Source organism: Urocitellus parryii, chromosome 4 (assembly GCF_045843805.1).
Source record: "Urocitellus parryii isolate mUroPar1 chromosome 4, mUroPar1.hap1, whole genome shotgun sequence".
Classification (NCBI taxonomy): Eukaryota; Metazoa; Chordata; class Mammalia; order Rodentia; family Sciuridae; genus Urocitellus; species Urocitellus parryii.
Window position 1 is genome coordinate 205,959,414 of NC_135534.1, and position 25,981 is coordinate 205,985,394.

The window sequence follows — 25,981 nt, forward strand, 5'->3', positions numbered from 1 at the left end:
CGGCCCGGCGGGGGGGCTCAGCGGGCGTGGGCATCACGGGGGACAGTGGTTCACTCAGCCTGTTGTGACCAAGTGGGGAGCTGTCACCGTCATAGGCTCAGGAAAGACACAGGTCTCTGCCCTGACCTTGTGCTGGCAGCCCCCTGGCCCACCTCTCTCCTCTCCTCTCTGCCTCAGACCCTCCCATCCCTCTCCATTCTGTTGTGGTCCACCCTGCCCCTGGGTCTTTGCACGGGCAGCTCCTTCTGGTTGAATGCCCTTTCCCATCTTTGCTATCGCATCCTTTTAGAGACAACATTTTATCCTGGAAAAAAAAAAAAACTCTTTTAAATGGAGTGGGCAGTTTGCTCTCTAACAATGCAGGGGCCGACAGGAGGAGGCCAGGGCGTCTCCGCGTCCACCTGTCTGCTTGTTGCAGCACATCTGCCTACTTCAGTGTGAGCCTGGACTAGGAATGGGCACAGGGATGGAGGGGCACTGTGTGGTCTGCTGCCAAGGGATCGTCAGCAGAACCCCAGAGAGGCCACGTGTGGGGTCTCAGAGGTCCCCGACAGGGCTGCAGGACCCAGAGGGAGAGTCTGCGTCCCCGGGTCATCGATCCCCGGAATCATGGCATGACCAGCGGGGAGGTGGAGAGACGAGGGGAGGGACGCTGCAGGAATGTCCCAGGGAAGGGGTGGCAGGACGGAGAGAAGCCAGAGGAGGCCTGGACCTTGGGCAGGAGGGACCAGGCCAGGTTGCCAAAGAGGAGGAGCTTCCAGAGGGCGGGGGGGGGGGGCTGAGCAAGCCGAGACCCCAGACCTGACTCTAACAGGCCTCGCCCCCTTCTGTACCTCTGCCTCCTGGGGAGCCATCCCTCTCCTGGGGACACCCCTCTCCTGGGGACACCCCTCCCTGGGGGCCATCCTGCTGTCCTGCTCAAGGCTCTGCTGGTGTCCCCCAACAGCCAAGCCCAAGATCAAGGTGAATGGGTCCCATGATGCAGATGTGCCTCAGAGAGTCATAGCAAAGGCCGGCGAAGAGGTGACCCTGGACTGTGAGGCCCAGGGCTCCCCACCCCCACTGGTCACCTGGACAAAGGACTCGCGCCCTCTGCTGTCCATCTCTGACAGGTACCTGATCTACTGGTCTTGGGTCAGGAAGGGTGGAACTTGGGGTTGGAGGGAAACTGGCGTCAGGGTGGCCGGTGGCCCAGCAGGTGTGAGAGCCCTGTGGACGCTGCAGGTGTGCTCTGCAGAAGCACTTCAGACTGTGCCCGTGGTCCCCGAGCCTCTGAGGGGCCAGGCAACCATGGTGAGCCACCCTGAAAGAACATGCCCCCACGTGGTCACTGGCCCTGTGGACGGCACTTCCCGCCCTGCCCGGCAGCCCCGCAGCCCCAGCAGCTGAACTGTTCTGGACACTGAGGGCCACCAGGGTGGGGGAGCTGCTCAGGGTCGCCCAGCTGAGCAAGAGCAAGGCTGGTTCAGACACGTGTCCTGACCCCGGCTCATGCCGTCTCCGAGGTGTCCGGGGGTGGGCTGTGACTCCGGTGCTGCTTGGGGGTCCTGGAGGCGCAGTGAGGGAAGGGCCGGGCTTGGGGTCCAGCGCAGCCCAGCTGTGTGGAGTGTGGAGACTGTTGGCTCCCGCTACTAAGTGGCCCCCAGAGTCCTGGAGCCTTGGAGCTGGCAGCGGGAGAGGGGCTGTGGCGCAGGCAGGCGACGTCGGCCCTGGCCAGGTCTTTGAGCCGTCCCAGACCGAGGGCCCTGCGGTGGCCTCACGTCCCCCCTCCCACGTATGTCTGCATCTCGGGACACGTGTTGGGTGAGGGCTTCCAAACCTGCAGCGTGTCCCCCTCGGCACAGCCGGGGCCAGGGAAGGGACCTGGGCTGTGGCTGAGGTGGGCCGCTGCAGCTCCCCGGCCTGGGCTGCCCCGAGAGTGTCTGGCCCCTGCTCCTGGCTGGGCGCTGGCCAGTGGCCGGCAGTGTTTGTTGATTCGTGGCTTTTCTGTTTCCACGTGTCCGCTCCTCTCTGCCCGGTGCGGTGACAGAGCCGCCCGGAGCCCTGACCTTGGCTTCACAGCCGCGGCCCCGTCGGCCCCTCACCTCCTCTGTGGCTTGTGGCACCGTTGCTCTGAGGACTCTGGCCAGCGGGGAGCTTGTCTAAAAGGCAGGACACGCCCAGGGTGCAGAAGAGAGAGGCGCAGGCGCTGGCCTCCGGGACGCTGTGGCCCCTTGGGCTGCCTGGCCGCGCAGCCACAGGGACGGCAGAGGCTCCTGCGCTTCCTCCTCCTGCCCTGGGAGGTGACGATGGTGGTGCCCAGCGTGAGGCAGCTGGGCACTGTCCCTCCTGTGGCTGCCCCTGCTGCTGATGGCCATGAACCAAGGCTGTTCGTTGGTAGCTTTCAGGGAACCGTCATCTTACTGTCCCCTTTAATCCTCACCCACTGCGGGACAGGGCGGCTTCATCGGGAAATCAACCACACGGTACAGCCACCCACGGGTTTCACTCCCAACTGTGTGGCCGCCACCACCCGGAGGGCATTTCCACCACCCTCCAGAGCGGTCATGCCCACAGCCAGCCCCGCCCCCTGGCAACTGCCCACCTTGCTGATCTTCTGTCTTTGGATTGACATTCTGGACATTTCTCATCACTGGCTTCTTTTCCATCTTCCCGTCCTCTGGGTTCTTCCTGGCCTGACTCTGGAATTAGATGTGGTCTTCTCCTTTGCCCAGCACAATGCCCTCGAAGTTCACGGGCATAGCATGGGTCAGAGCACTGCCCGCTTTTGATGGCTGAATAGTATTCCACTGACCATCTTTTGTTCACTCACCATGTGATGGACCTGGGGGTTGTGTCCTACCTCTGGCGATGGTGAGCAGCCTCTGCCACCTCCTGGGCAGGCTGGGGTCCTTGTGGTTCTTTGGTCCCCTCACCCCGTCACCACCCAGCTGCCCCTAGCACCAGGGAGCTCCAGCCGTGGAGGGGACTGTGGGACCTCGTGGGCTCACCATGCTGTGGGGGGGGGGCCTTGCGGTCTGTGCGGCCCCCGTCCTCCCTTCTCTCCATGCACTCCCGACCTCCCCCTCCTCCTGGGAGCCCCAAGGCTGGGCCTCCAGGCCTCCAGGCCTCCATTTTAAAGGCTGAGGACTCATTTCCGGGAGCCCTAGGTGTCCATCTGCTTTAGGACCCGCCCTCCTCCCTCTAGAGGTGCCCTCTCCAGGCTCCCTGGGGACCCCGCCTGCCCCTCCGCTGGGCCTTGGTCTCCTTCCGCCTGGTGAGCTGCCTCAGGGCCACAGCTGCCCGTCCTCTGGCTCTCCTGGCCCGAGGCCCCAGCCCTGGTGCAGTGAGGAGCCCGGTGGCTCTAGGACTGACCACGCGGGCAGGGACAAGAGCCAACGTGTGGGCCCCCGAGGCCACCTCCATCCCTGTGGCCGGGGTCGTCCCCTTCTGCCAGCTGGCGTGGACGGGGTGGTGGCGGCCGGCCGGCCCCGGCTGGCTGGTTGCGAGGCCACTCTGTCGGGGCCTGCTGTCATGGCCAGCGCTCAGGGTTATGAACGGCTGCTGGAGCAGCTTCGCACAGAGGCTCCTCCTCGTCCCCTGGGCCGTCCTTGGACCATCCTGACAGCGCACGGCTGAGTCCAGGGGGGGATGGCCACTGGGCGCTTCTCGTCCCACGGGTCTAGGTCCACGGTGTCCACTGAGCAACGCCGTGTGCCCAGGACTGTGCTGAGACCAACAGAGCCCAGGGCCAGGGCCCCTCCGGGCATCCCGCAGCTCCCTCGAGGGCTGGGCCCGCCCTGGCCCCTCCCTGGGCCTCAGTCTTCCCGTCGGAGACCCGAGAGCTCTCTGGGTGGGCAGTGGTGGCCAGAGAGCATCCTTGGCCATCTCTGGGGTGCCGGGTGGGGCGTGTCGCTAGGCGACTGTGTTTGTTTGTGATTCTGATGTGGAGCCGGGACAGCTGTGAGGTCTCGGGGCAGCGGGCCAGGGTCCCACACATGGCCAGGCCCGAGTCCGGGAAGGGGAGGGCGTGGGTGGGCTGCCCCGGGCTCCTTGCTGCTGCGGCTTTCCCACGGCCGGACCCCACCGTCCTTGCTCACTCCTGAGGGGACCCAGGAAGCCTGCCCACCTGTCCTTCTCCTGGATGGCCACTGCCTGTTCACCAGGGACATGAAGTGAGGATGCAGCTGGGGTCCTGGTGGTCCAGGGGAAAACCTGCTTGCTCCCCAGCAGCCAACAGCCAGGCGAGGACCGCCCAGGGCCTGTGTGGGTCTGCCATGCTGGCGGCTGGCTGGTGGCTGGCTGGCGGCTGGCTGGCGGCTGGCAGGCGGCTGGCTGGTGGCTCTGAAGTCTTCTTAACCTACTGTGGCCCGTGGCTGTCTTTCTGGGGACATTTAAGTTATCGTAACACCAGGGCCAACCTTTGTGTTTTGGGGGGGGTAGGCACCAGAGGTTGAACCCAGGGACACTTGACCACTGAGCCCCATCCCCAGCCCTATTCTGTATTTTATCTAGGGACAGGGTCTCGCTGAGTTGTTTAGGGCCTCAGTTTGCTAAGGCTGGCAATGAACTCTCCATCCTCCTGCCTCAGCCTCCCGAGCCGCTGGACTGCAGGCGTGGCCACTGCGCCTGGCAGGGCCAACCATCTGATGGCTATGGTGGGTAGGCACACAGGGCAGGGCCGGGGGGGGGCGTGTCCGACCAGCCAAGTGTTGTGGACGCAGAGTGGCGTCCCCAGGCCTCAGCCTTCTCTTCAGAGGGGCGAGGGTGTGGACTCCCCGCCTTGCAGGTCTGGCTGCTGGGCGTTCCAAGTGAGAAGTGCTCAGGAGGCGCTTTGCCGCGCAGGGGTGACAGCCACGTCCCCGCAGCCCCTGCCCCGACGCCCCTCCTCCTTCCAACTCCACCCCCAACTTCCCTGCAGGGCGAGCTGTGGGGACCAGGCGAGCTGGGGGGACCAGGGAGAGCTGGGGTGCCCCAGGTCCCCAGCATCCCGTCCACCCAGTCCTGGACAGAGGCTTCGCTTTCTCTGAGTCTCAGAGCTTGGGCAGGGGTCCGGGCAGGGGTGAAAAGGCAGCAGGTGGTGGCCCCTGGAGCCCCCAGCAGCCAGGTTCCATGTTGTGGCAGATGGGTGCTGAGGGCTGAGACGTCTGGGAGCTCAGGCAGCCTGGGGGCCGGGGGACAGCCCTGGCCGCCTGGGGCATCACAGCGGCCTTCCTGGAGGAGGTGTCTAAGGGTGGGAAGATGGGCAGGGTCCAGGGGGGCCCCAGGCTGAAAGAACGGGGGCCAGGGGAGCACGGAGGCCTGCTGCGGGGAGGACAGCTGAGGCCCAGCGAGGGACGGGGTGCCGAGGAGGGGGATGCAGCTGTCCTGGGGCGGTCAGGGAGCCGCAGCAGGGTTTAAAGCAGGACAGTGACGTGGCAGCTGGGCATCCAGAGCGAACTCTTGCTGTGCCGGGCGGGCACCGGGCCCTGGGCCTCTCAGGCAGCCTACCATCTGTGAATGGACCCGTCTTCAGTTTCTCCTGGTGACAGAGCAGGCAGCATTTCTAGAAGATGACCCGGGCGGTGGTTGTGAACGGGGGAGGTGACCGCTTTCATTGCTGAGAATCTGTTCTCTTTCAGAAGTTTTCTCTAAAGCTTTTTCCCAGAAGGTCCTTCTTCCTGTCCTTCAGGGAGGGAGGGAGCCGGGAGTTCTGTGGCCCCTATTGCTGGCCGCCCCCGAAGGCAGCCTCTGAGATCATGGAACAGACTGGGTTCAGAGACACTGACTGTCCTGCCTGAGGCTGCACAGCACCATGGGACACCATGGGACCTTGGGTCCACTTGCAGCCCAGACCTCTTTCCCTGTCCCACGCTGTCCCTGTTGCCAGCCGCAGTGTTGTAGGGAGTCCGGGAACCTCAACCCTGCCCCAGTGTCATGGAGTGTGTGTGTTTCAGCCTGGAGCCGACCATCCCTTGCTTGGGGGGTGCTGATATGTCCATTGTCCACCTTAAGGAGCCTGGAGATGAGGAAGGCCAAGCTGGGGGTGGAGCCTCACAGGAAGTGCACCCCAGGCCTTGCTGGGGACAAGTGCCTTGTGCCTGGCCCCTCCTGCTCCCTGCTCAGTGCTGCCCAGCTGAGAGCAAGCTGGGTCAGGCTGGCAACAGGGCCCTCTGTGGCCACCATGTCACTCTGCGCCTGCCACCACCTGTAATCCAGGTGAAGGGTGGAGTCCTTGACCCAGGGTCCCCTGTGAGGCCAGCACGGGGGGTTCCCAAGGTGCCCACTGGCAGCTTGAGCCCCGCCCCTTCTGCTTGGCCACACCCTGAGGGAAGGAGTCACACTCTGAGGGGCGGGGTCACACTCTGAGGGGAGGAGTCACACTCTGAGGGGCGGGGCAGGGGCGGGGTCACACTCTGAGGGGCGGGGCAGGGCCGGGCACTTCTTCACTGTCCTCAGATGTGCTCGCAGGGGCAGCCAGGGCATTGCTGAAACTCCAGCCCCCCTGGACTCAGGCTTCCGAGTCTGCCCAGGAGTGTCTGGTGAGGACCCCCATCCTGCGAGGCATGAGTGACCGACTCCCCAGCTGGCTCCTGTGGGAGCTGAGGGGCGGGAGCCTGTGGCCAGGAGTCCTGCTCCCATACAGATGACACACACAGTATGCAGGCAGCCCTGTTGGTGAAAGGAAGGGCCAAGAATATGAGGGAGGGAGGGAGGAACTGGCTATCTAAAGGTCTACGCCAACCACAGCAAATTAATGCATTCTGGTATGAACAAGCAAGGGTATATTATACAGCAGTGGAAAGGGATGGATTTGATCTACACGCTGTAGATGGTGCCACTTATATAAGTTGTAAACATGCAGAACAGCAGTGTGTGTTATTTGCGGGTGAGTGGTCATCACCAGGACAGCAGCTGGCCTTTGCTGAGGGCCTCTGTTCCAGGTGCTGTGCTATGAATTGGGCCATTCAGTTCTTTCCACAGTCCTAGGATCACATGACTGTGGGCTCTGTTATCCAAAGTGGGGCAACTAAGGCCCAGGAAGGGAAAGTGACAGGCCCTGCCCTGCCTCATGCATGGCCAGCCCAGCTCCTGGGCCAGGAAGACTATTGCCCAGAGTCACCTGCAGTGTCCACGGTGCCTACTGGCTGCAGGGAGGGTGGATGCCTGCTTCGCAGCAGAGACAGGAGCAGAGCAGCAGCCTGGGCTGAGCAGGTGCATGTGGACATGGTAACCCAAGCCCTGGGCTTCGCTCACAGTGTCCTTAGTGATCCTGGGCTGCCTGGGCGGGAGATGGGACTCCAGGGACCCCCGGGGGTCTATGGGAACCTGGAAGGCCCATTTTGCAAAAGAGGAAACTTAGAACCCAGCAGAAAGGGCTGGAGCCCAGGCCTTCCGCCTCCAGAGCCCAGCTGGAGACCTCTGGTGAGCTCAGAGATGAAGGCTGGCCCTTGGAGTCCCCACCCCCATGTTGGCCACTAGCTTTGGGGGCTGGCCGGGGCCCCTGACTGCAGCTGCCCCCTCCGTTTTACGGGGGCAGGGTCTACCCAGAGCCAGCACATGTGGGCTGGTGACATCATGTCTGTAGGGGCCCCCTGGGGTCCAGCCCAGCTGCAGGAGCCTGGCTGGGGGTCCTGGATCCTGTGGGATGGAGGTCAGGTGCCTTAGCAAGATGGCGGGTGGACTGCACAGCGTCTGCCTGGGGCCCAGCACAGCTCTGGATCATGAGACGGCCAAAGGCACTGGATTCAAGGTCCAGCAGACCCTGGTGCCAGGACACAGGGGGTCTGAGAGCCGAGGGAGTGGCTGGCCCTGCTCGTAGGGAGGTGACCTAGGGCAGGTTAGCTCAGTGGAGAGGGGGCATTGCCGTGGGCCAGCAGGCGCGGGGGTGGACAGCACAGGCCCTGCTGTGCCCCAGCCTCACCCTTAGGCTCCGTTCCACAGACGCAGGCGTGGGGGCCACAGAGGTGGAGTGGCCCTCCTGAGGACCCAGCCAGGAAGGGTGCAGACTGGACTTCAGTCCAGTGCCAGCAGGGTCTATCCTGGGCTGGCAGCAGAGAGAGGAGGGTGGAGGGCAGGGCTGCCCCTCAGTCCTGGAGGGCCTCCTGGGGGAGGCGGCCTGTGGTCTGAGCTGGGTCTTGAAGCCTTCCCTGGGGGCCTGCCGGGGCTCACCAGCCCCCTCTCGGATGCAGGCACAGCCTCCTCCCATCCGGCTCCCTGCGCCTGGCCCAGGCCCAGGAGGGTGACAGTGGCCTCTACGAGTGCTCGGCCAGTAACCCTGCGGGGTCCGCCTCCCATCGCTACGTCCTCGGGGTACAAGGTAGGGCCCTGGGCGGCCTGGGTCTCCCTCCCACTGCCTTCTGACCCCAGGCCCCCTCCCACCCTGCCCCCACCCTGCCCCTCGGTGCCCCTCCCAGGCCCTGAGGACCCCGTCACCTCTTCTCACCCCTCTCTCCTCCTCCCTGGGGCCTGGAGGGGCTCTGCCGGCTCCCAAGGGCAGGGCAGGACCAGCGGGGGCTGGAGTGGGGGCCAGGGCCATGAAGGTGGACTGGGGGCACCTCTGGCCCTTCCTGCGGGGAGCGTCTCAGCCCCTGAGGCCCCCCCAGGGCCAGCCTCCTTCTGCAGGGTTCCTCCCACGTCTGTGACAAGCCCCTCGTGGTGCCCTGGTGGGACCCCGTCCGCCTCCCCCTCTGACGGGGGCTCCTCTGGCTTCCAGCCCAGCTGGGGGGCTAGGAGTGGCCGTGGGGTCCCAGCAGTGGCCATCTGAAAGAGGCCAGTTGGTGCCGTCACAGAGCAGAGAGGCGGGAGCCTGTCCTCTCCAAGAGCCCCAGGAGCCACCGAGGACGGGACCAACTGTGGCCTCCCACAGCCCAGGCTCAGGGGCCGTGGGCTCTACATGGCTCCACATTTTCAAAGGGTTAGGAAAAGACAAACAAGCAAAGAAAGGAGTATGTGGCCTTCGCACCTCAGCGTCCTGGAGGCCCACGCTGTCGGAACAGGCCGACCTTCCCGAGTAGTGGCCACTGGAGTGGTGGGGGCCGACCCTGTGGCCTGATCCCCCCGTAGACGCCAGCCTGCCCCTCTAACGGAACCCCGATTCACAGGCGGGAGTGCGAGGTGGGGGTGGGCGTGGGCCTCTGCTCTTCAGACCAGGCCCTCCTGGGCAGCGAGGCCCTGGGCAGCAAGGCCCATGGGTGGCCTGCCTCTGACCCCTTCTCAGAAACTGGGACAGGGATAGGTGCTCCCTTGCTCCCCGGGGGCCCAAGACGTTCATCCCGGACCTGGCGCAGGGGCTGGGCTCTGAGAGTTCTCCTGGGCCTGCTGTGTCTGAGGGCCCGAGAGGCCACCTGGACTCCTGTCACTCAGACCCGGGGGGGCGCCACCTCCGTCTCTTCAGCTGACCCTGACCAAGTTTCCACATGTGCAAAACGGGCATGGCCCTGCCCGCCCGGCAAGACAAGCCAGGGGCGCCACCTCCCGGGAGGGGTGGTGACATCTCGCCCGGCCACAGCACTCAGCCACTGCTGGCTCCCCCGCCCCACCCCCACCCCACCGGCTGCTGTCCCACCTCCTCCGCTGCAGCCTGGGTGGGTGGCAGGACAGGGAGCTGAGGCTCCTGCAGGTGTGGCCCCGGGACCCCTCACCTGGGTACCTCCACCTGGACACCCCTGTGGCCCTGCAGTCCCCCCTCAGGTGCAGCCCGGCCCTCGGGTCCTGAAGGTGCTGGCGGGAGAAGCCCTGGATCTGAACTGCGTGGCCGAGGGCGACCCGGAGCCCCGGCTGAGCTGGTCCAAGGACGGGGTGGCCCTGCAGGGTGGGGGGCCCGCGGGCTCCGTGCACTTCACGGCCGTTGAGCCCTCAGATGCCGGGAGGTACCGCTGCGAGGCCTCCAGCAGTGCTGGGGAGGACGTCTGGGAGCTGGAGCTCAAGGTGCTGGGTGAGCGTCCCCTGAACCCCAAAACGTCCCTCTTCCCATCTCCCCAGCGCAGCTAGACCCCAGTGCTCGCCTCTGCTCTGGGTTTGGGACCTGCCTGTCCCCTCCTCTGGGTCCCACAACTGGGGGCAGTCCATCTGTGTTGGGGAGCCTTGGGCACTGACTAGTAGGTCCTCGGAGTCACCCTGAGGCTCCCTGCACCCCCTGCTCCCTGGGATCCTGCACACCTGGGTGTGGAGGTGCTGTGGGGCAGCGGTCAGGGCTCTTGCCTACTGGACAGCATAGGCCAGACCTCTCACCTCAGAGTGGGCCCAGTGGTATACAGGGCCAGTGAGAGAAGGTGACAAAGCTCCCGGCCCGTGGAAAGTTCTAGACCTGTGGTGCTGGCAGCTTCACTGGAGGAATCTGCTCTACGCCTGGAGGGCCATTCCCAGGAGGGACCTGGAAGGGCAGACCCTGTTGGACCCCTAGTGTTGGAGGGCGCAGGCCCAGCCTCGCCAGCCTGTGGGGTAGTGACCTGATGCCAGCCCAGGGGTCACTCTGTGCGAGGCCCCCACTGGTCTTGCTGGGAGGTTGAGGGCTAGGCTGGAAGGGCTGCCTTCCCCTCTGGCCCTGGGTCTCTGAGGGTGGTGCCAAGCTTTGGACGCCGGGTATGAGTGCAGCCACGTCACCTCCCACCAGAGCCGCCACACTGGGTTGCTGATGAGACCAGTGGCCTGCTGGAGCGAGTGGCCGGAGAGAACGCCAGCCTGCCGTGCCCAGCCAGAGGTGAGGCCAGGCCTGGGTGGGCGGGGAGGCTGGGGTGGGCTGGCTGGGCGCCTGTGCCTGGGGCACCTGGCAGGTAGCACCTGTCAACTCTGCAGGCTGATGTTAGCATCTGCCCCTTGGTATTAGTTCATGGTCCTGGTCCAGAGAGGGTGAGCAAGTGTGGTCCTGAGGTCACACAGCCAGGACTCGACTCACGGTGTGGCCGCTGGACCCTGGCTCTGCCTGCTCCCTAAGCCCTGTCCCCTCTGTACCCAGGGATATGACAGTTGGGGCTGAGGGGAGCCCACAGGTCCTGTGGATTCGTCTTGGTGACTTGGGAACTCACGTCCCAGCTCTCTCACGAGGATGAATTCCCACGGCCTGGGGCCAGCAGCGTAGCGAGGCCCAGACAGCAGCCCCTGTGGCCAGCTGCCCAAGCCAAGCCTGCTCCGCCTGCTGGGCTCTCCCAGGGCAGCTCAGTCTCCTTTCTGAGCCTCAGTCCCTCATCTGCACAGTGGGGTATTTCAGTCCTTCTCATTTGGCCCTGGGAGGTCTCAGGGGGCCCCTGAGCTCTAGGTGTCTGCACTGGACCTGGCGTTTAGAAGGGGAATGTGCCGGGTGCTTATGTCCCCGCCAGGTGGCCGCTCTGCTCCCTGGGCCCCGCCTGCCCACGTTGCTCCTTTGTCTTTGAGAGAGGGTCCCTGGCCCTCCCCAGGGCCAGCTGTCCACTGTGGGGCCCCTGCTCTCTGGCTGTCGGCAGCCCGGGGCAGCTCAGAGCAGCCCGCAGGAGCCTGGGGAGCAGCCTGTTCTCAGCTGCTGCCTGGAGCAGGATGCGGCAGAGGCAGGCAGGAGGGCTTGGCTACCTGGGTGTGGCAGACACCTGGGCGAGGCAGACACCTGGGGGCTCCCTGGCACAGCCCTCCTGAGGGCCCTGCCAGCCTTGACCATGGCGCCACCTTGTGCTGGGCCTGGCAACAGCGCGCAGCCGGTCAGGAAAGGGGAGGGTGTTGGTACCCCCTGGGCGCCCCAGGTGGTGGGCTGCTGTCCTCCCCCACGTTTGTCTCTGGGTTGTGGGGGGTCCGTCTTCTGGGCCAGACTTCAGCTGGTCGGCCCCTCTCCAGCTGCCCCCGACTGCCGCCTCCAGAGGGCACCTGTGGGGGACAGTGCCCGGCTCTGGCTCAGCCACCCTGGGCCTTGAGGGCCAAGGGGAGAGCACTGTGCCCAGTGCCCAGCTCGTGTCAGCACTGCCTCCCCCAGGGGGGACGGGAGGGCTCCGACCCCGGCCCCCTTGTTGGCAACTGGGTTCTCCTCTGTGTGGGGAGCTGGTGTCCAGTGCTGGAATCTTCACTGGGCACAGGGCCGTCCTGCTCTGGTGCCCGTGAGCTCTGTGCGTTAAAAAGTCCAGGGCTTCAGGCCTGTGGCCCCCACGGGCCGAGCTCTGAGGGTCAGGTCCTCAGGGGCGGGACAGGGAGAGTCTCTGGGAGAAGCTGCAGGCACTGAGAGGGACGTGTGTGCACCCGGGGTACGTGGTGTCTGTGGTCTGTGGCGGTACTGCCTGTGTCCCCACACTGGCCCTGGGACGGACACCCCAGCCCGCGCCCTGGGTGGAGGGCTCCAGGAGAAAACTGGCACAGAGATCAGGTGGCTGGTCCAGGGACACGTGGAGGGATGCGCCTGGACACAGGTCCTGGCCCTTGTCCTGCACGTCCAGCAGGAAGTCCCCAGCATGTGTGGGCAGGGGGCAGTCAGTGTGGGCTGGAGGGGGCAGGGGACCTCCTGAAAGAAGGCGCTTAGGATACCTTCCGTGGCCCACGTCCCCTGACCCCATGCTCCCCCCTCCCTCCACGGCCCCTTTGTCCCTGGGGAAGGACGAGGGAGCGTCTACCCAGGGCACCCAGCTGCCAGGGAAGTGACCGACACAGGATGGGATGTCCTTAGTGGCCATGGGTATTGGCAGTTCTCATCCCCAGGACCAGCAGTGGTGGCAGAGTGCGTGGCCGTCGGGCTGTGGGTGCTGGCCTGCTGGGGAGGGCCCTCTGCCCGCCTCGGCACTGAGGGGGCCCAGGGTGTGCGCTGCTGGCCGGTGCTCAGCTCAGCACAGCGGTGCTCTGCTGGGCCCACTGGGCAGGGCCACCTTGGGTGTGTGCCCTGCTCATCAGCGCCCACTTGAGGACCTGCTCCGTGGCAGGCCCTGCCCCGTGCTAAGTGACAGTGACACTCACTGTGGCAAAGACAGTCATTAGCCCACATGCAAGTCTGAGACGGTGATGGTGGTGCTGGGCACGCTGCCAGCAAGTGCCTGGCCCCAGGCTCAGCCTTGGAGGGGAGAGCAGGAGGGACAGAGCTGTCCCCTCCCACTGCCCTGTTTCTCATGCCCTGACCAGATGGTTTGAGGCCTGCCAGCAAGCTGTGCATTGATTTGGCACTTACTGTGTGCCAGGCACTGTGCTAACGGCTGGGGGTGCAGCACAGAGATGCTGCCCTGTGTGGGGCAGGTCACAGGACGAGGACCTCAACAGCATGTGCCTCTGTAGCAAGTTAGCCCATGATGGGCTAAAGGGCTGGGCAGGGTGGTCGGAGGGTGTGGGTGACGTCCTCCACGAGGTGGCCAGGCATGGCCTCCCTGGGAAGGAAGCAGAGAACAGGTCCGTGTCCCACACCCGTGGGCCCTGGGAGCCTGGAGGCGGGCGGGCAGCCCTGGGCGGGTAGGGCTGTGGGCACCTGTGGCTCTGACCTGCCCCTCCCACCTGGGACCACTTGCCAGAAAGGGGAGGGCGTTGGCACCCCCTGGGCGCCCCACGTGGTGAGCGACATGAGCACCAGGGGCGGCGGGTACGTCCATGCTGACCACGGCACGCCCTGCCAGGGACGCCCCAGCCGCAGGTCACGTGGCGGAAGGGCCCATCCGCAGAGCCCCTGCCGGGCCGGCCAGGTGTGGCAGTGCTGGAGGAAGGGTCCCTGTTCCTGTCCTCGGTCTCGCCCTCGGACAGTGGGGAGTACGAGTGCCAAGCCACAAACGAGGCGGGCTCCGCGTCCAGGAGAGCCAGGCTGGTGGTCTACGGTAAGAGGGACGCCAGGGCGGGGCCAGGTGACATAGCAGTAGGGTCCCAGCAACAGGCTTGTACCCACCTGGAGGAGGCCACAGGTCCCTGGCACTGAGGGCCAGGACTAGAGGGCAGTGCACCCGCTTTCCCAGAGACACCCGAGACAGCGGAGGAGGGCACCCAGGATTCTCTGGGTGGCCCCACGGGCACGTCCATGTTGAAGTGAGTGTGATGGCCTGCAGCCCACAGCCCACCCTGCAGCCCACAGCCCACCCTGCAGCCCACAGCCCACCCTGCAGCACAGCTGTTAGAACTGCCCCCAGGCCCCTGTCCCTGTCACCAGCAGGGAGAGCCCCGACTCCTGCGCCTAGGGTGCTGGGTAGCAGGGCACCATGAGGCTGGGCTGGGGCTCCCCCTGCTCACCAGCCGAACGTGAGCCTCAGGTTAGTCTCACCGCGCCTGTGGCCACCTGTGCGTCCCCATGACCAGCCCTCCTCTCACCACGTGATGACTTGCTTAGGAAATGTGCTACAAAGACACTCCCAGGCCTCTCCTCGGAGATTCCGACTCGGGGAGGGAGGAGTGGGGACCAGGTCGGGGTCCATCAGATGCATGGGGCTCCCACACCTTGCAGCAGGCTGAGCGTCCCGGGGCCCAAACAGGACTATGCAGTCCCCGGGCAAGGCTGCAGCAGGCTTCTGCTGGGGCAGATGGTGACAGGCAGACCTCTGGGACCCCAGTGACAGCCTGAATGATAGGCCCCGGGGATCTTGGGGAGGGGAGGGAGTCTGGGCTTCCTGTCCAGGCCACAAGGATGGGCTGGGACATCCCCGTGGCTCGAGGAGCTGGGGACAGCCCTCTCCTTCTGGCTTCCCAAGTGCCCCCCAGCATCCGAGAGGATGGGCACAAGGCCAACGTGTCGGGCATGGCCGGGCAGGCTCTGACGCTGAAGTGTGACGCAAATGGCTTTCCAGCCCCTGAGATCACGTGGCTCAAGGATGGGCAGCTGGTGGGTGTCCCCTGGGATGGGTGAGTGGCAGAGGGATTGGTGTGGGGGAGAGGTGACAGGGGTCTTTGGGGATGCAGCAGGGTTTGGGGCAGTGGAGCACTGCGGTCCTGTGAAGAACCCTAGGGGAGCGCCTAGTGGGAGTGCCCAGCGCTGCCCAGCCCCAGGCCTCAGACTCAATGCTGCTGTCCACCCGCTGCCTCTGGTCTCTCCCCCAGGTCTCTGAGACAGCCAGCCACCACCTCCTGGACAGGGCCCGGTCCCTCCACTTCTCCAGGGTCCAGGAGGGTGATTCTGGGCTCTACACCTGCAGGGCAGAGAACCAGGCGGGGACCGCCCAGAGGGACTTCCGTCTCCTTGTGCTCGGTGAGTGAGGCCCGGGCCTGCGACCCCAGAGCCTGTGCCTGCGGCACGCAGGAGCACAAAGGGCCCACGGTGGACCCAGCCCTGTCCTCCTGGAGCCAGCAGCAAGGGACCCACTGGACAGTCACTTGAGAAACCGAATGAAGAGTTACAAAGAGCAGCGCCCAGGCCCACGGCAGGGCTCCCTCCTGGGAGAGGCCCCGGGTCTGCAGGGCTGCTGGGGTTTGAGCTGTCCCCACCTCTCGCCCCCAGTCCCTCCTTCTGTGCTGGGAGCTGGAGCTGCCCAGGAGGTGCTGGGCCTGGCTGGTGCAGACGTGGAGCTGGAGTGTCGGACCTCAGGGGTCCCCAGGCCCCAGATGGAGTGGACCAAGGACGGGCAGTGAGTGGCCCTTGACAGATACACGGGGGTGTCCAGGCTAGGGTTGGTGGAAGGGGGATCGGGGTAGGCTGGACTCCCAGGGGGAGCCTGACAGGACAGCTGTGCCCCCAGGCAGAGGGCAGCACAGGGACCACCTGCCTGGGGAGGTGCCCAGCAGACCCTGCGCTGGCCTCAGTGAGGGCTCTCACTCCATCAACACTTTTATATTTTTTAAAACCACTTTATTCATTTTAAGGTAAAATCCACATAGTGTACAGTTCAGTGGCATTTGGTGTGTCCACAGCATGGAGCAACATGGCCACCACCTACCCCCAGGCATTTCACCACCCCAGAGGGAAACCTGGTGCCCACAGGTGGCCACCTCCCTGTCCCTTCTCTCTGCTCGGCAGCCACAGTCTGCCTGGTCTACGCAGATCAGCCTGTTTCCACCGTTCCCACGAGTGGACGGGGCTCGTGGCCTTTTTCAGCTTCTTCCTCTCGGCACGTGTGTGTCTTCAGATGTTGGTGGGCTTCATTTTATTCATTTACTTACATGCTGTGCTGAGATTCGAACCCGGGGCCTCGCACATGCCAGGCACGCGCTCTGCCACACAGCCACGCCCCATGTTTTTGAGGTCCACCCTCGTTGCCACGAGCGTCAGAATCCCCTGTGCCCATGGAGCCGTGCTCTGTGTCCCGTGACGGGCGTTCTGCTGGCTTCTGCCCTCTGGTGGCCTCCAAGCAGCCTGCCCCTGACGGACGGCTTTCCCCGACACCTTTCCAGCCCTGTCCTTCCTGGGGACCCTCACACCCAGCTCCTGGAGGACGGCCAGGTCCTCAGGATCGCCAGCAGTCACCTGGGGGACGAGGGGCGGTACCAGTGCGTGGCCTTCAGCCCAGCAGGCCAGCAGGCCAAGGACTTCCAGCTCAGAGTCCACTGTGAGCCCAGCCCCTTCCGGGACCGGGAGGGAGGATGGGGCCGGAGTGGGCTGGAGGGCAAGTCCCCAGTGCGAGAAGCGCTTCCCCAAATCCTCCGCTTCACTTCTGCCACCTGGGAGGGTTCCAGGACCTGGGAATGGTTGCGTGACTTTTATTCAAATCCGTCATTTTACACCGGGACACACTTACTTAAAGGGTACTTACCAGCTCTAATGGAAGGAGGCAGAGACGAGTCCAGCCGAGGGCCAGAGCCCCCAGCCTGCTCTCCTCCCTCTGCTGAAAACAGGAGTAGAGTAGAAAGTGCTAGAAGGCTGGGGTCATGGCCCCAGGCAGAGCCTTTTCTTGCAGCTTGGTCTGGAATCTGGGTTGTCTCAGGCCACACCCCCGTTCCCCCACCATCCTGGGTCCAGGGTGGGGGACCTGCCCTGCAGAAGCCCTGATCTAGCCCAGCCCCTCATTTCCCCTCAGATGGGGAGACTGAGGCCCAGAGAGGGGACGGGACCTACCCCGGGTCATGCAGTGAGTTAGAGGCCAAGTGGGGTCCCAAGCCCAAACCTGAGACCCCCTTCTCCATCTGCATCTCCTGGGCTGGCTGGGCTTGTGTCCCACCAGGGCATGACCCTGAGTGTCCCCACACCCCACTCCCCGTCCCCCACAGTAGGAGCCTGTGACAGGTGCTTGTGGCCCACGGGCGTGCTCATGCTGCTCTGTGGCGGACACCAGCCCCCGGGGCAGGGGACACAGCTTGTGACCATCCCTCTCCCCGGGCCTGTCCTTCCCAGCACCCCCCACCATCTGGGGCTCTAACGAGACAGGCGAGGTGGCCGTCATGGAGGGCCACCCAGTGCGGTTCCTGTGTGAGGCCCGAGGAGTGCCCACGCCTGGTATCACCTGGTTCAAGGATGGGGCCCCGCTGGCCCCCAGCACTGAGGTGGTCTACAGCAGGGGCGGCCGGCAGCTGCAGCTGCAGAGGGCCCAGGACTCGGACGTTGGCGTCTATACCTGCAAGGCCAGCAACCCCGTGGGGGCTGCAGAGAAGGCCACCAGGCTGGAGGTCTATGGTGAGGGACGAGCGGGGCCCTCTGGGGCGGGTGGGGAGGACTCTGACCGAGCAGGCCTGCTGCCTCCAGAGGCCAGTGAGGGCACTGCTTGAGTGGTCAGAGGCTAACAGGGTAATGGGGCCAGAGAGTCACCCAGAGCGGGTTCAGCTCTGCACCCCCTTGTGCAGGGCAGGGACTGAGGCCAGTGGGCAGGGCCTGTCTGGAATCTGGGCCTCCCCCGAGGCTTAGAGCTTTTCTCTAAATTCCCCCGTGGCCAGGAACCACTGTGAGGCGACTGCTGTGCCCACGGCTTGCTGTGGGTGCACGCAGGGCTCTCCCCAGCCGAGCCCAACTTTTGGCTGACGAAGGCCTCGGGCATTGGCATCACCCTGTGGGGGCGAGCCCAGCGAGGTCTTGCCCTGGGTCCCTCCTTGGGAGGGTCTGACTGCAGTTGTCACGCTGGTGACCTCAGCAGGGGCCAACCCTGAGGGCTGGGCTCTGGGGACACGCAGAGCTGGGAGGGCTGGTGCCGAAGGGCCTCCCTGAGGGGTCAGGGCAGCGTGCCGTGACTGGGGTCCTCCTGGCCCCTCACAGGAGGCAGCCCAGACTCCGGCCTGGTGGGTGCCAGCCCCAGGGGCCCTGAGGGGAGGAGGGCTGAGTGGGCCCATGGGCAGCTCTGAGCAAGGCCCAGCTCTCAGCCCAGGGCTTGCTCTGAAGCAGGATGAACAGGTCGTGTGGGTGCTCACCACAGCACCTTGGGAACCACACGGGCCGAGACCTAGACTCCCAGTGCACCCCTGCCCAGGCCCTGGCATGGCCCGATCAACTCAGCAACTTGGAGCACACCCCAGAGGGCAGGGCCAGTGGGGGCCTCCGTCTTGGCCACTCAGGTTCTCAGCACGGCTCAAATCCCAGCCCCCAGGCCACTGCTGGCCGAGTCAAGAGCCGCTGCTCTCGGGTTTACCCACTCTGCCGCTCCTGCCAGGGACCCGTCACTGAGTGGCCAACTGCCACATGTGGCCCTTGGAGACCTGTAGGCCAGCCTGTGTCCACTCAGGACGAGCTCACAGGGTGGCTGGCAGTGGGACGGAGGGAAGACGGGAGCAGTGCCCTGGAGGACCCCGCAGGGCCGAGGGCACGAGACCTCCCCACGAGGGTCTCGGGAGGTTCCAGGAGGAGGGGAGTCTACTCAAGGCTCCAGTAGCGTAGCCGAGGAGGCCGGGAGCCGTCTCCGCAGCCCTGAGCAGCCCCTCTTCCCTAGTCCCACCCTCCATCGAGGGCGCTGGCGGAGGGCCCTATGCGGTGCAGACCGTGGCTGGGAGGCCGGTGGCCCTGGAGTGTGTGGCCAGAGGCCGGCCACCCCCCACACTGTCCTGGTACCACGAGGGGCTGCCTGTGGTGGAGAGCAACGGGACGTGGCTGCAGGCAGGTGGCAGTGCGCTGAGGCTGGAGAGCCTGGGGGAGGCGTCCGGAGGCCTGTACAGCTGCGTGGCCAGCAGCCCGGCTGGGGAGGCGGTGCTGCAGTACTCCGTGGAGGTGCAGGGTGAGCCCCGGCCATGGACCCCCTCCCACCACCGTGAGCTTGACCCAGCAGCCCCCAGGGTGGGGGGTCAGAGACGTCTCCAGTGCCTTGCACGACAGATGAGGACACTGAGACCGGGCTGGGGACAGCAGGGACAGCAGGGTTGAGCCCTGAGATCCACGGTCTCTGCCCTTGCCCAGAACCCCGGGGCCAGGTGACCCAGGGCAGATAACACCATAAATTAAAAACAGACAGAAATCTTCCTAAGACGGACGCGGGGCGTGGGCTCTGGTTCCGCTCAGCAGCTCTCGCCTCCCAGGCAGACCCTCCATGCTCTGCCTCTGTGCCCGCCTGCGTGGTGCCAGAGAGAAGGGAGGAGGCACGCAGGGCTCCTAGTGGGGAGGGGACACAGCCTTGGGGCCATTTACGGGGACATCAGGGTGAGGTGTGGCTGGGACCTTGGGAGGGATTGCGCCAGGGTCCGCTCAGCTCTGACCACCAATGGCCTGTCCTGCTCACAGTTCCCCCGCAGCTCCTGGTGGCCGAAGGCCTGGGCCAGGTGACCGCCCTGGTGGGACAGCCCTTGGACCTTCTCTGTCAGGCCTCAGGCTCCCCGATGCCTACCATCCAGTGCGTATGGTCATAAGGCCGGGCTGGGAGGGCAGAGAGCACGTTCCAGGCTTGGGGGGAAGGAGCTGCGTGCGTCCTGTTCCCAGGAGAATGTCCCCTCCCTGCCCACCTAGGTGGCTGCAGAATGGCCGCCCAGCTGAGGAGCTGCCTGGGGTTCAGGTGGCCCTGCAGGGGTCCACACTGCATGTCAGTCATGTGGAGCTGGGCCACGCGGGGCTCTTCGCCTGCCAGGCCACCAATGAGGCGGGCACCGCGGGTGCGGAGGTGGAGGTGTCTGTGCATGGTGAGCTGGTGCCCGGGGCTCTAGGGCAGTGGGAGCTGGGAAGGACATGGGGCTGGTTTCCTCTGGAGGGCATTTCTGGACTGGACTTCCCGTTCCCCAAAGAAGTGGGCATGAGAGGCTGGCCTCCACCACTCATCACTCTTGTCACCTCTCCAGTCCAGTCACTGCTTCCCTCCCAGCTCCCGTTTCTGTCCCTCCATCCACCCATCCATGGTCCATAGCCTGCCCATATTCAGTCCTCTACATAACGTGGCACCCTCTCACTCTGCCTGGCTCCTCCCTGTCTGTCAGAGCTGTCCTGAAACCCCCTCCTCTAGGAAGAATCTGGCACTGCCCAGCCTCTTTGGGCCACAGTCCACCACCCAATGGGATAGGATGGCTTGTGTGGGGGCTGAGGCCACCTTTCTCTGCTGCATCTGAAGGACAAGGACAGTTCTGGGCACAGAGTGGCTGCTCAATGTGCATATGGACATATGGACAGATGGATGAATGGGTGGATGGATGGATGGATGGATGGATGGATGGATGGGTGGGTGGATAGAGGAATGGGTGGATAGAATGGATGGTTGATGGGATGGATGGATGGATGGATGGATGGATGGATGGATGGGTGGGTGGATGGGTGGATGGATGGATGGATGGATGGATGGATGGATGGATGGGTGGGTGGATAGATGAATGGGTGGATAGAATGGATGGTTGATGGGATGGATGGATGGATGGATGGATGGATGGATGGATGGGTGGGTGGATGGGTGGATGGATGGATGGATGGGCAGGAAGGTAGGTGGGTAGGAAGATGGATGGATGGATGCATGGGTGGGTAGTGAGGTGATCAATGGATGGATGGATGGGAGGGTCAGTGGATGGATGGTTGATTGGACGGATGGAGTAGGGAGATGAGTGGTTGGATGGATGGATGGATGGAAGGTGGTTGGGTGATGGGGGTGAGTTGGTTGGTATATGGATGATGGGTAGATGGACAGGAGAACTTTTAAAGGGAAGGGAACTCCTTCTCCTAGCCAGGTGCTGTAGGTGGGAAGCTAGAGACCAGTCCTTGGCCCAGTCTAGCATGGCTCCCTCACTCCCAGGCATCGAGGGGATTTCTGGGTGCCCACTGCACCCTTCCTGAGCCTGACCCCGGCCCTCCTGTCTGCCCCTACCCAGAACTCCCGTCGGTCAGCATCCTGGGGGGTGAGAACGTCACGGCCCTTTTCCTGCAGCCCGTGGCCCTCCGGTGTGTCGGGGCTGGAGTGCCTCCCCCAAGCCTCCGCTGGTGGAAGGATGGGGTGGCCCTGGCCACCTCAGGGGGGAGCCTGCAGGTATGTGGACAGCTAGGCACAGGTGGACAGGCCACTCTTGGAGGCCTCAGAGACCTTAAGCAGGGTCTTGGCACCTGAGGGTGGGATGGGCACTGAACTCTCAGCCTGGGGACACTCCGTGGACCCTGGGGTGCTGGGGCTGGGTGCTGACCTACCCGGGAGCTTCAGTTGTCAGAGGGCCTGGGAAGGACACGGTGCTCAGAGACCAAGGAACCTGCAATCTGAGCTCTTGGCCGTAACTCCCTGCCAGAGCTTTCCTGCCCCGGGGTCACCAGCAGCCTGGCCTCTCACCATGCCCTGCCCTTGCTCTGACCACCCCCGTCCTGGACTCCACCTTCCCGCACACACAACCTCACCCCCCGCTCTGGCCCCTCCCCCCAGATCGAGAAGGTGGACCTGAGGGATGAAGGCGTGTACACCTGTACGGCCACCAACCTGGCTGGGGAGAGCCAGGGGCACGTGGCCCTAAAGGTTCTGGGTGAGGAAGTGGCCTGGGATGGCAGGTGATCCCTTGAGGGCCCCTGGGGCCAGCGTCTGGCTGGGAAGGGAGGAGTGACAGCATCGGCCACAGCTCCGCGGCCCTGCAGGGGTTCTGGGGGGTTTTCAGAGGCGGGCCCTGCCCCTGCGCAGTCCACTTGGCTTGTTGAATCATTTTGGGGTTCACTTGTGGTCTTGCAAGTGTGGGCAAACCCCTGCCTTGGCCACATGGATGCCTTCTCCTGGTGTGCTGGCCCCAGTCCTGCCTGGAGGTGCTGGGGCGTCCTGGGTAACTGCAGTGAAGACCGTGGCCACGGCTTTGTTCTTGGGCTTGGTTCCAGGAGTGGGGTCCCCTGTGCAGGGCACGAGCCTCTGAAGAGCCCTTGACCAGGACTCTTGGGGAAGACGGGAGTGGGATGGGGTTCCTGGGCCAGAGCTGCCCACTGCCCACACCACCAGGCTGGCTCTCCCGTCCCTCCCCCCAGTGCCCCCCAGCATTGAGCCAGGCCCAGTCAACAAGGCTGTGCTGGAAAACGCCTCGGTGACCTTGGAGTGCCTGGCTTCAGGAGTGCCCCCTCCCGGTAAGACCCCTCTCCCCTTGGCCAGAAGTCCCCTCCAGCAGGGTCCAGTTCCCACCTAATGAGGCCAGCAAACGCCCCGGCACTGCTGAGCTGTAGACTCTGTGGGGGAACAGCAGGTCCCTGCCCGCTCCCCTTGCCCTCCCCAACAGCTGCTCACCCATCGTGCCAGGGCGTCCCCAAGGCCTGGAGGGCTGAGCTGGGTCTGTAGCAACCTGCGAGCTTCTGCTCAGAGTTGGCGACCTCACGGGGCTGGCCCGGGGCGGGGCGAGGACCAGGGACTCTGGTTCCTTTCTGTCTGGGTCTCTGGACCAGTGGTTGTGGAAGGGGCTGGGTGCTGGGGGGAGCTGAGGGTGTTGGGCACTCAGACTGGGATAGGTGGTCAGGAGCCCAGGAGGGAGACCACCCTCCTGTCTCCATCTGACCTGGGTGCCCTGGCTTTTCCTGGGTCAGGTGACCTGGGAGGATTTGCCCCCTCCCATGGGTGAGTTCTGGGTGGACCCTGGCAGGAGGTACGGAAGCCGAAGAAGCATGTGGGGTAGCCCGACTACTAAGGTCACTGGGGCTGCCCATATTTTCCCCAAAGTTCTCCCTGGTGAGAGCTCGCATCTCTCATCTCTGTCCCAGAGGTCTCCTGGTTCAAGGGCCGCCAGCCCATCTCTTCTCGGACGGGGGTGACAGTGTCAGCTGATGGGAGGGCCCTCCTCATCGAGCAGGCTCGACTCTCTGATGCTGGGAGCTACCGCTGTGTGGCATCCAATGTGGCAGGCAGCACGGAGCTACAGCTTGGCCTGCGGGTCAATGGTGAGCCGCCTGGGGGCTGACTACAGGGGCCCTTCCCCCAAATAACCTGTTCCTTCCAGAGTAACAATGCTGCCTATTCCTCCACTTGTTCTTCTTCTCACTGACCCATCTACCCATCCATCTGCTCATCTACCTGTCAGTGCATCCATCAACCCATCCATCCACTATCCATCCACCATCTACCATCTATCCATCCACCACCCATCATCCATTCATCCACCATCCACCCATCCATCAATCCACCATGTACCCACCCACTCATCCATCCATCTACTAATTTATCCATCTATCCATTCATTCATCTGCTTATCCAATCATACATCATCCACCCATCCATCTACCCATTCCTTCATCCACCCTCCATTCCTCCATCCATCTACCATGCATCCATCCATCCACTATCCATCCATCCATCTACCATCTATCCATCTATCCACCATCCATCCACCATCCGTCTACCCATCTGTCCATCCACCAATCTACCATCCACCATCCAGCCATCTATTCATCCTCCCATCCATCCATCCATGTGTCTACCATCCATCCGCCCATCCACCATCCGTACACCTTTCCACAATCTACCCACACATCCATCCGTCTCTCCATCTATTCACCCATCCACTCATCCACCCACCCTCTGCCCATCAATCCAATCATTCATTCTTCTGTCTGTTCATCTTGTATCTAGCCACAGTCTTGAGAATGCTCTGAGAAAAACCTGTCCCTATAGCCCTGAATAAGGAGCCAGCAGCGTTCACTACCATAGCAAGCAGCGATTAGGTTGTTGCCCAGAGCATGACTCTGCGGGAACTGCTACAAGAGCTGATAGATGTGAAGTGCTCCTGAGGCCTTCCCTGGGGCACCGGGAAGTGTCATTGACAGCTGGAACCTACCCTGGTAGCTCTCCAAAGCTCAAGGCTGCAGACTGGGGGATCCGAGAGACTGAAAGGAGGGTGGGCGCCTGTAGCTCACAGAACCAGAGAGGGCCGGGGGCTATCTGGAGGTGGTGCTCCTGGGCTTCACAGGCTGTGGGGTAGGCTGGGCTTCATCCTGGAGCTGGGCAGGGCCCCGGGGCCCTGAGCGTCATGACTCATGGCTCAGATAGAATGGAAGCGCCTGGCCACCTTTTGTCCCCCACCCGTCCCCATGGTCAAAGACTTCCTGCTGACCTGAGGCCCAGGTTCACACACTGCCCCCTTGCTGGTCCACCTTGGGCCTCTTTGTCATGGCGGAAGCGTCTGGTGCTGCCAGGATGAGTGAGGCAACCTTGGGAGCTGTGCAGTGGCTGCCCTTGTCACCAGGCTGTCCCTGTGCTTGGGTTTGTGGCTGTGCACTCCTGAAGGGGCAGCCCAGTCTCTGCCACCTGCAGTGAGGCTAAGCCTGTGTCCCCTGCCACCCCTGTCCTGCAGTGCCTCCCCAGATCACTCTGCCGCCCAGTCTGCCAGGCCCAGTGCTGCTCGGTGCCCCCGTCCGCCTGACCTGTAATGCCACTGGTGCCCCCAGCCCCACGCTGATGTGGCTGAAGGATGGGAACCCTGTGTCCACAGCGGGGACCCCTGGTCTCCAGGTCAGTAGGGCCAGGTGGCCCCAGATCACTGTCCTGGTCCCTGGGAACTTAGGGTGAGGGAGAAGCAGAGATGCCCCAGGACCATGGGACTGGCCCCATACCCAGGGCTTGCTAGCCACGTGAGGCCACTGTCGTGGACAGCCTGGCCCTAAAGGGTTCTTCAGGACTGACAGAACTGTCCACCAGCCAGCACGGGCTCAAGGTTGGGGTGCAGCTCCCGGCTTCTCTCCCTCGTGGGGGCCTCGGGGGTCGGATGGGGCTGTCGGGGTGCTGCAGCAGGCCAGCTTGTGGAGGTGGGTAAGAGCAGCTCAGGTGCCGATGTGGCCTTCCCTCGGGGGACACAGGTCTTTCCCGGGGGCCGGGTCCTCACCGTGGCCAGTGCCCGGACCTCCGACTCTGGCAGCTACTCCTGTGTGGCTGTGAGCGCCGTGGGAGAAGACCGCAGGGACGTCGTCCTGCAAGTCCACAGTGAGTCTCAGGCGAGGAGGGTCACGTGGTCCAGGCCACGGTGGAGCGGGGGCGTCCAAAGCGGGGCATGGTGGCTGGAAGGGGGACACCGCCTAACACTGTGGCTGCCTTCAGGTGGCAGTCGGACCCAGGACCCGTCCTGAAGTGTAAGTGTCCCCATAGGTGGACAGGCCGGTGGACAGGCCAGTGGCTCTGCATAACCTGTTCATGTTCAGGAAAGTTGTGGGAGGAGCCTGAAACAGAGGAGGGCAGCACCGAGCTAGGGGCCTGGCCTTCCCACTGTCCGTGGTCCAGTGGAGGTGCTGCCCCTTCCAGAAGGGCAGTGCAGGGCGCTAGTTAGCACCTGGGGCTCAAGTCTGCCTCTGTGGCCTCGAGCTGGTCACTCTGCTTCTGGGAGCCTCCATCTCTTCATCTTCAACAGGGGAAGAAGAGCCCCGCCTGAGGTCCTTGTGAGACCCACTGAGCCCACAGTGACAGTGGCTGCTGCTCTTCAGTTTCCTCAGATGGGGTCTTAGGGGGACGGGGATGTGCAGGCCTGGGGCAGGGGAGCCCTTCCACCCTCGCACACTCTGTACTGGAGTCAAGGTCGCGGGTGCCTGGGGTCGTGCCCACGCCCCTCACCTGTGTCACTGTGTCCAACCCCCCTGTGGCCCGGTGACATGGGGACTTGTTTATCCCGGTCTTCCACTGAGTTGTGTGCAGGGCCTCCTGTGGCGGGCAAGTGGGAGACGCAGCGTTCTGGCTCTGGCTTCAGGCCCCAGCCCAGGGTCTCCCCGCTGAGCTCCACTGTTTACTTTGATCTGAGGAGGAAAGGGTGGTTCTGGGATTTGCTTTATAAATTTCCTGAAATACAGATATTGAATCTTGATGAACGTAGAGATCAGTCTAGATTCACGAGTAGTCGTAAGAAAGGAAGCCGAGGCCTGAGCTCCCGTCCCCCA

At 64.0% G+C, this 25,981-nt stretch overlaps 1 protein-coding gene across 1 annotated transcript in view; it reads left to right on the top strand.

Moving 5' to 3' along the window:
* The window catches only part of Hmcn2 (hemicentin 2), a 123,657-nt gene that overhangs the window by 45,140 nt on the left and 52,536 nt on the right, over window positions 1-25,981 (top strand). Inside the window, exons 22-40 of the mRNA XM_026386316.2 lie at window positions 947-1,112; window positions 8,151-8,278; window positions 9,641-9,895; window positions 10,574-10,660; window positions 13,506-13,700; window positions 14,562-14,692; window positions 14,908-15,055; window positions 15,305-15,431; window positions 16,195-16,349; window positions 17,132-17,410; window positions 18,651-18,932; window positions 19,433-19,541; window positions 19,655-19,824; window positions 20,992-21,146; window positions 21,528-21,624; window positions 22,109-22,204; window positions 22,829-23,005; window positions 24,415-24,572; window positions 24,917-25,040. Of these exons, the coding sequence (XP_026242101.2) occupies window positions 947-1,112; window positions 8,151-8,278; window positions 9,641-9,895; window positions 10,574-10,660; window positions 13,506-13,700; window positions 14,562-14,692; window positions 14,908-15,055; window positions 15,305-15,431; window positions 16,195-16,349; window positions 17,132-17,410; window positions 18,651-18,932; window positions 19,433-19,541; window positions 19,655-19,824; window positions 20,992-21,146; window positions 21,528-21,624; window positions 22,109-22,204; window positions 22,829-23,005; window positions 24,415-24,572; window positions 24,917-25,040 (3,039 nt within the window). The remainder of the gene's footprint in view (window positions 1-946; window positions 1,113-8,150; window positions 8,279-9,640; window positions 9,896-10,573; window positions 10,661-13,505; window positions 13,701-14,561; window positions 14,693-14,907; window positions 15,056-15,304; window positions 15,432-16,194; window positions 16,350-17,131; window positions 17,411-18,650; window positions 18,933-19,432; window positions 19,542-19,654; window positions 19,825-20,991; window positions 21,147-21,527; window positions 21,625-22,108; window positions 22,205-22,828; window positions 23,006-24,414; window positions 24,573-24,916; window positions 25,041-25,981) is intronic.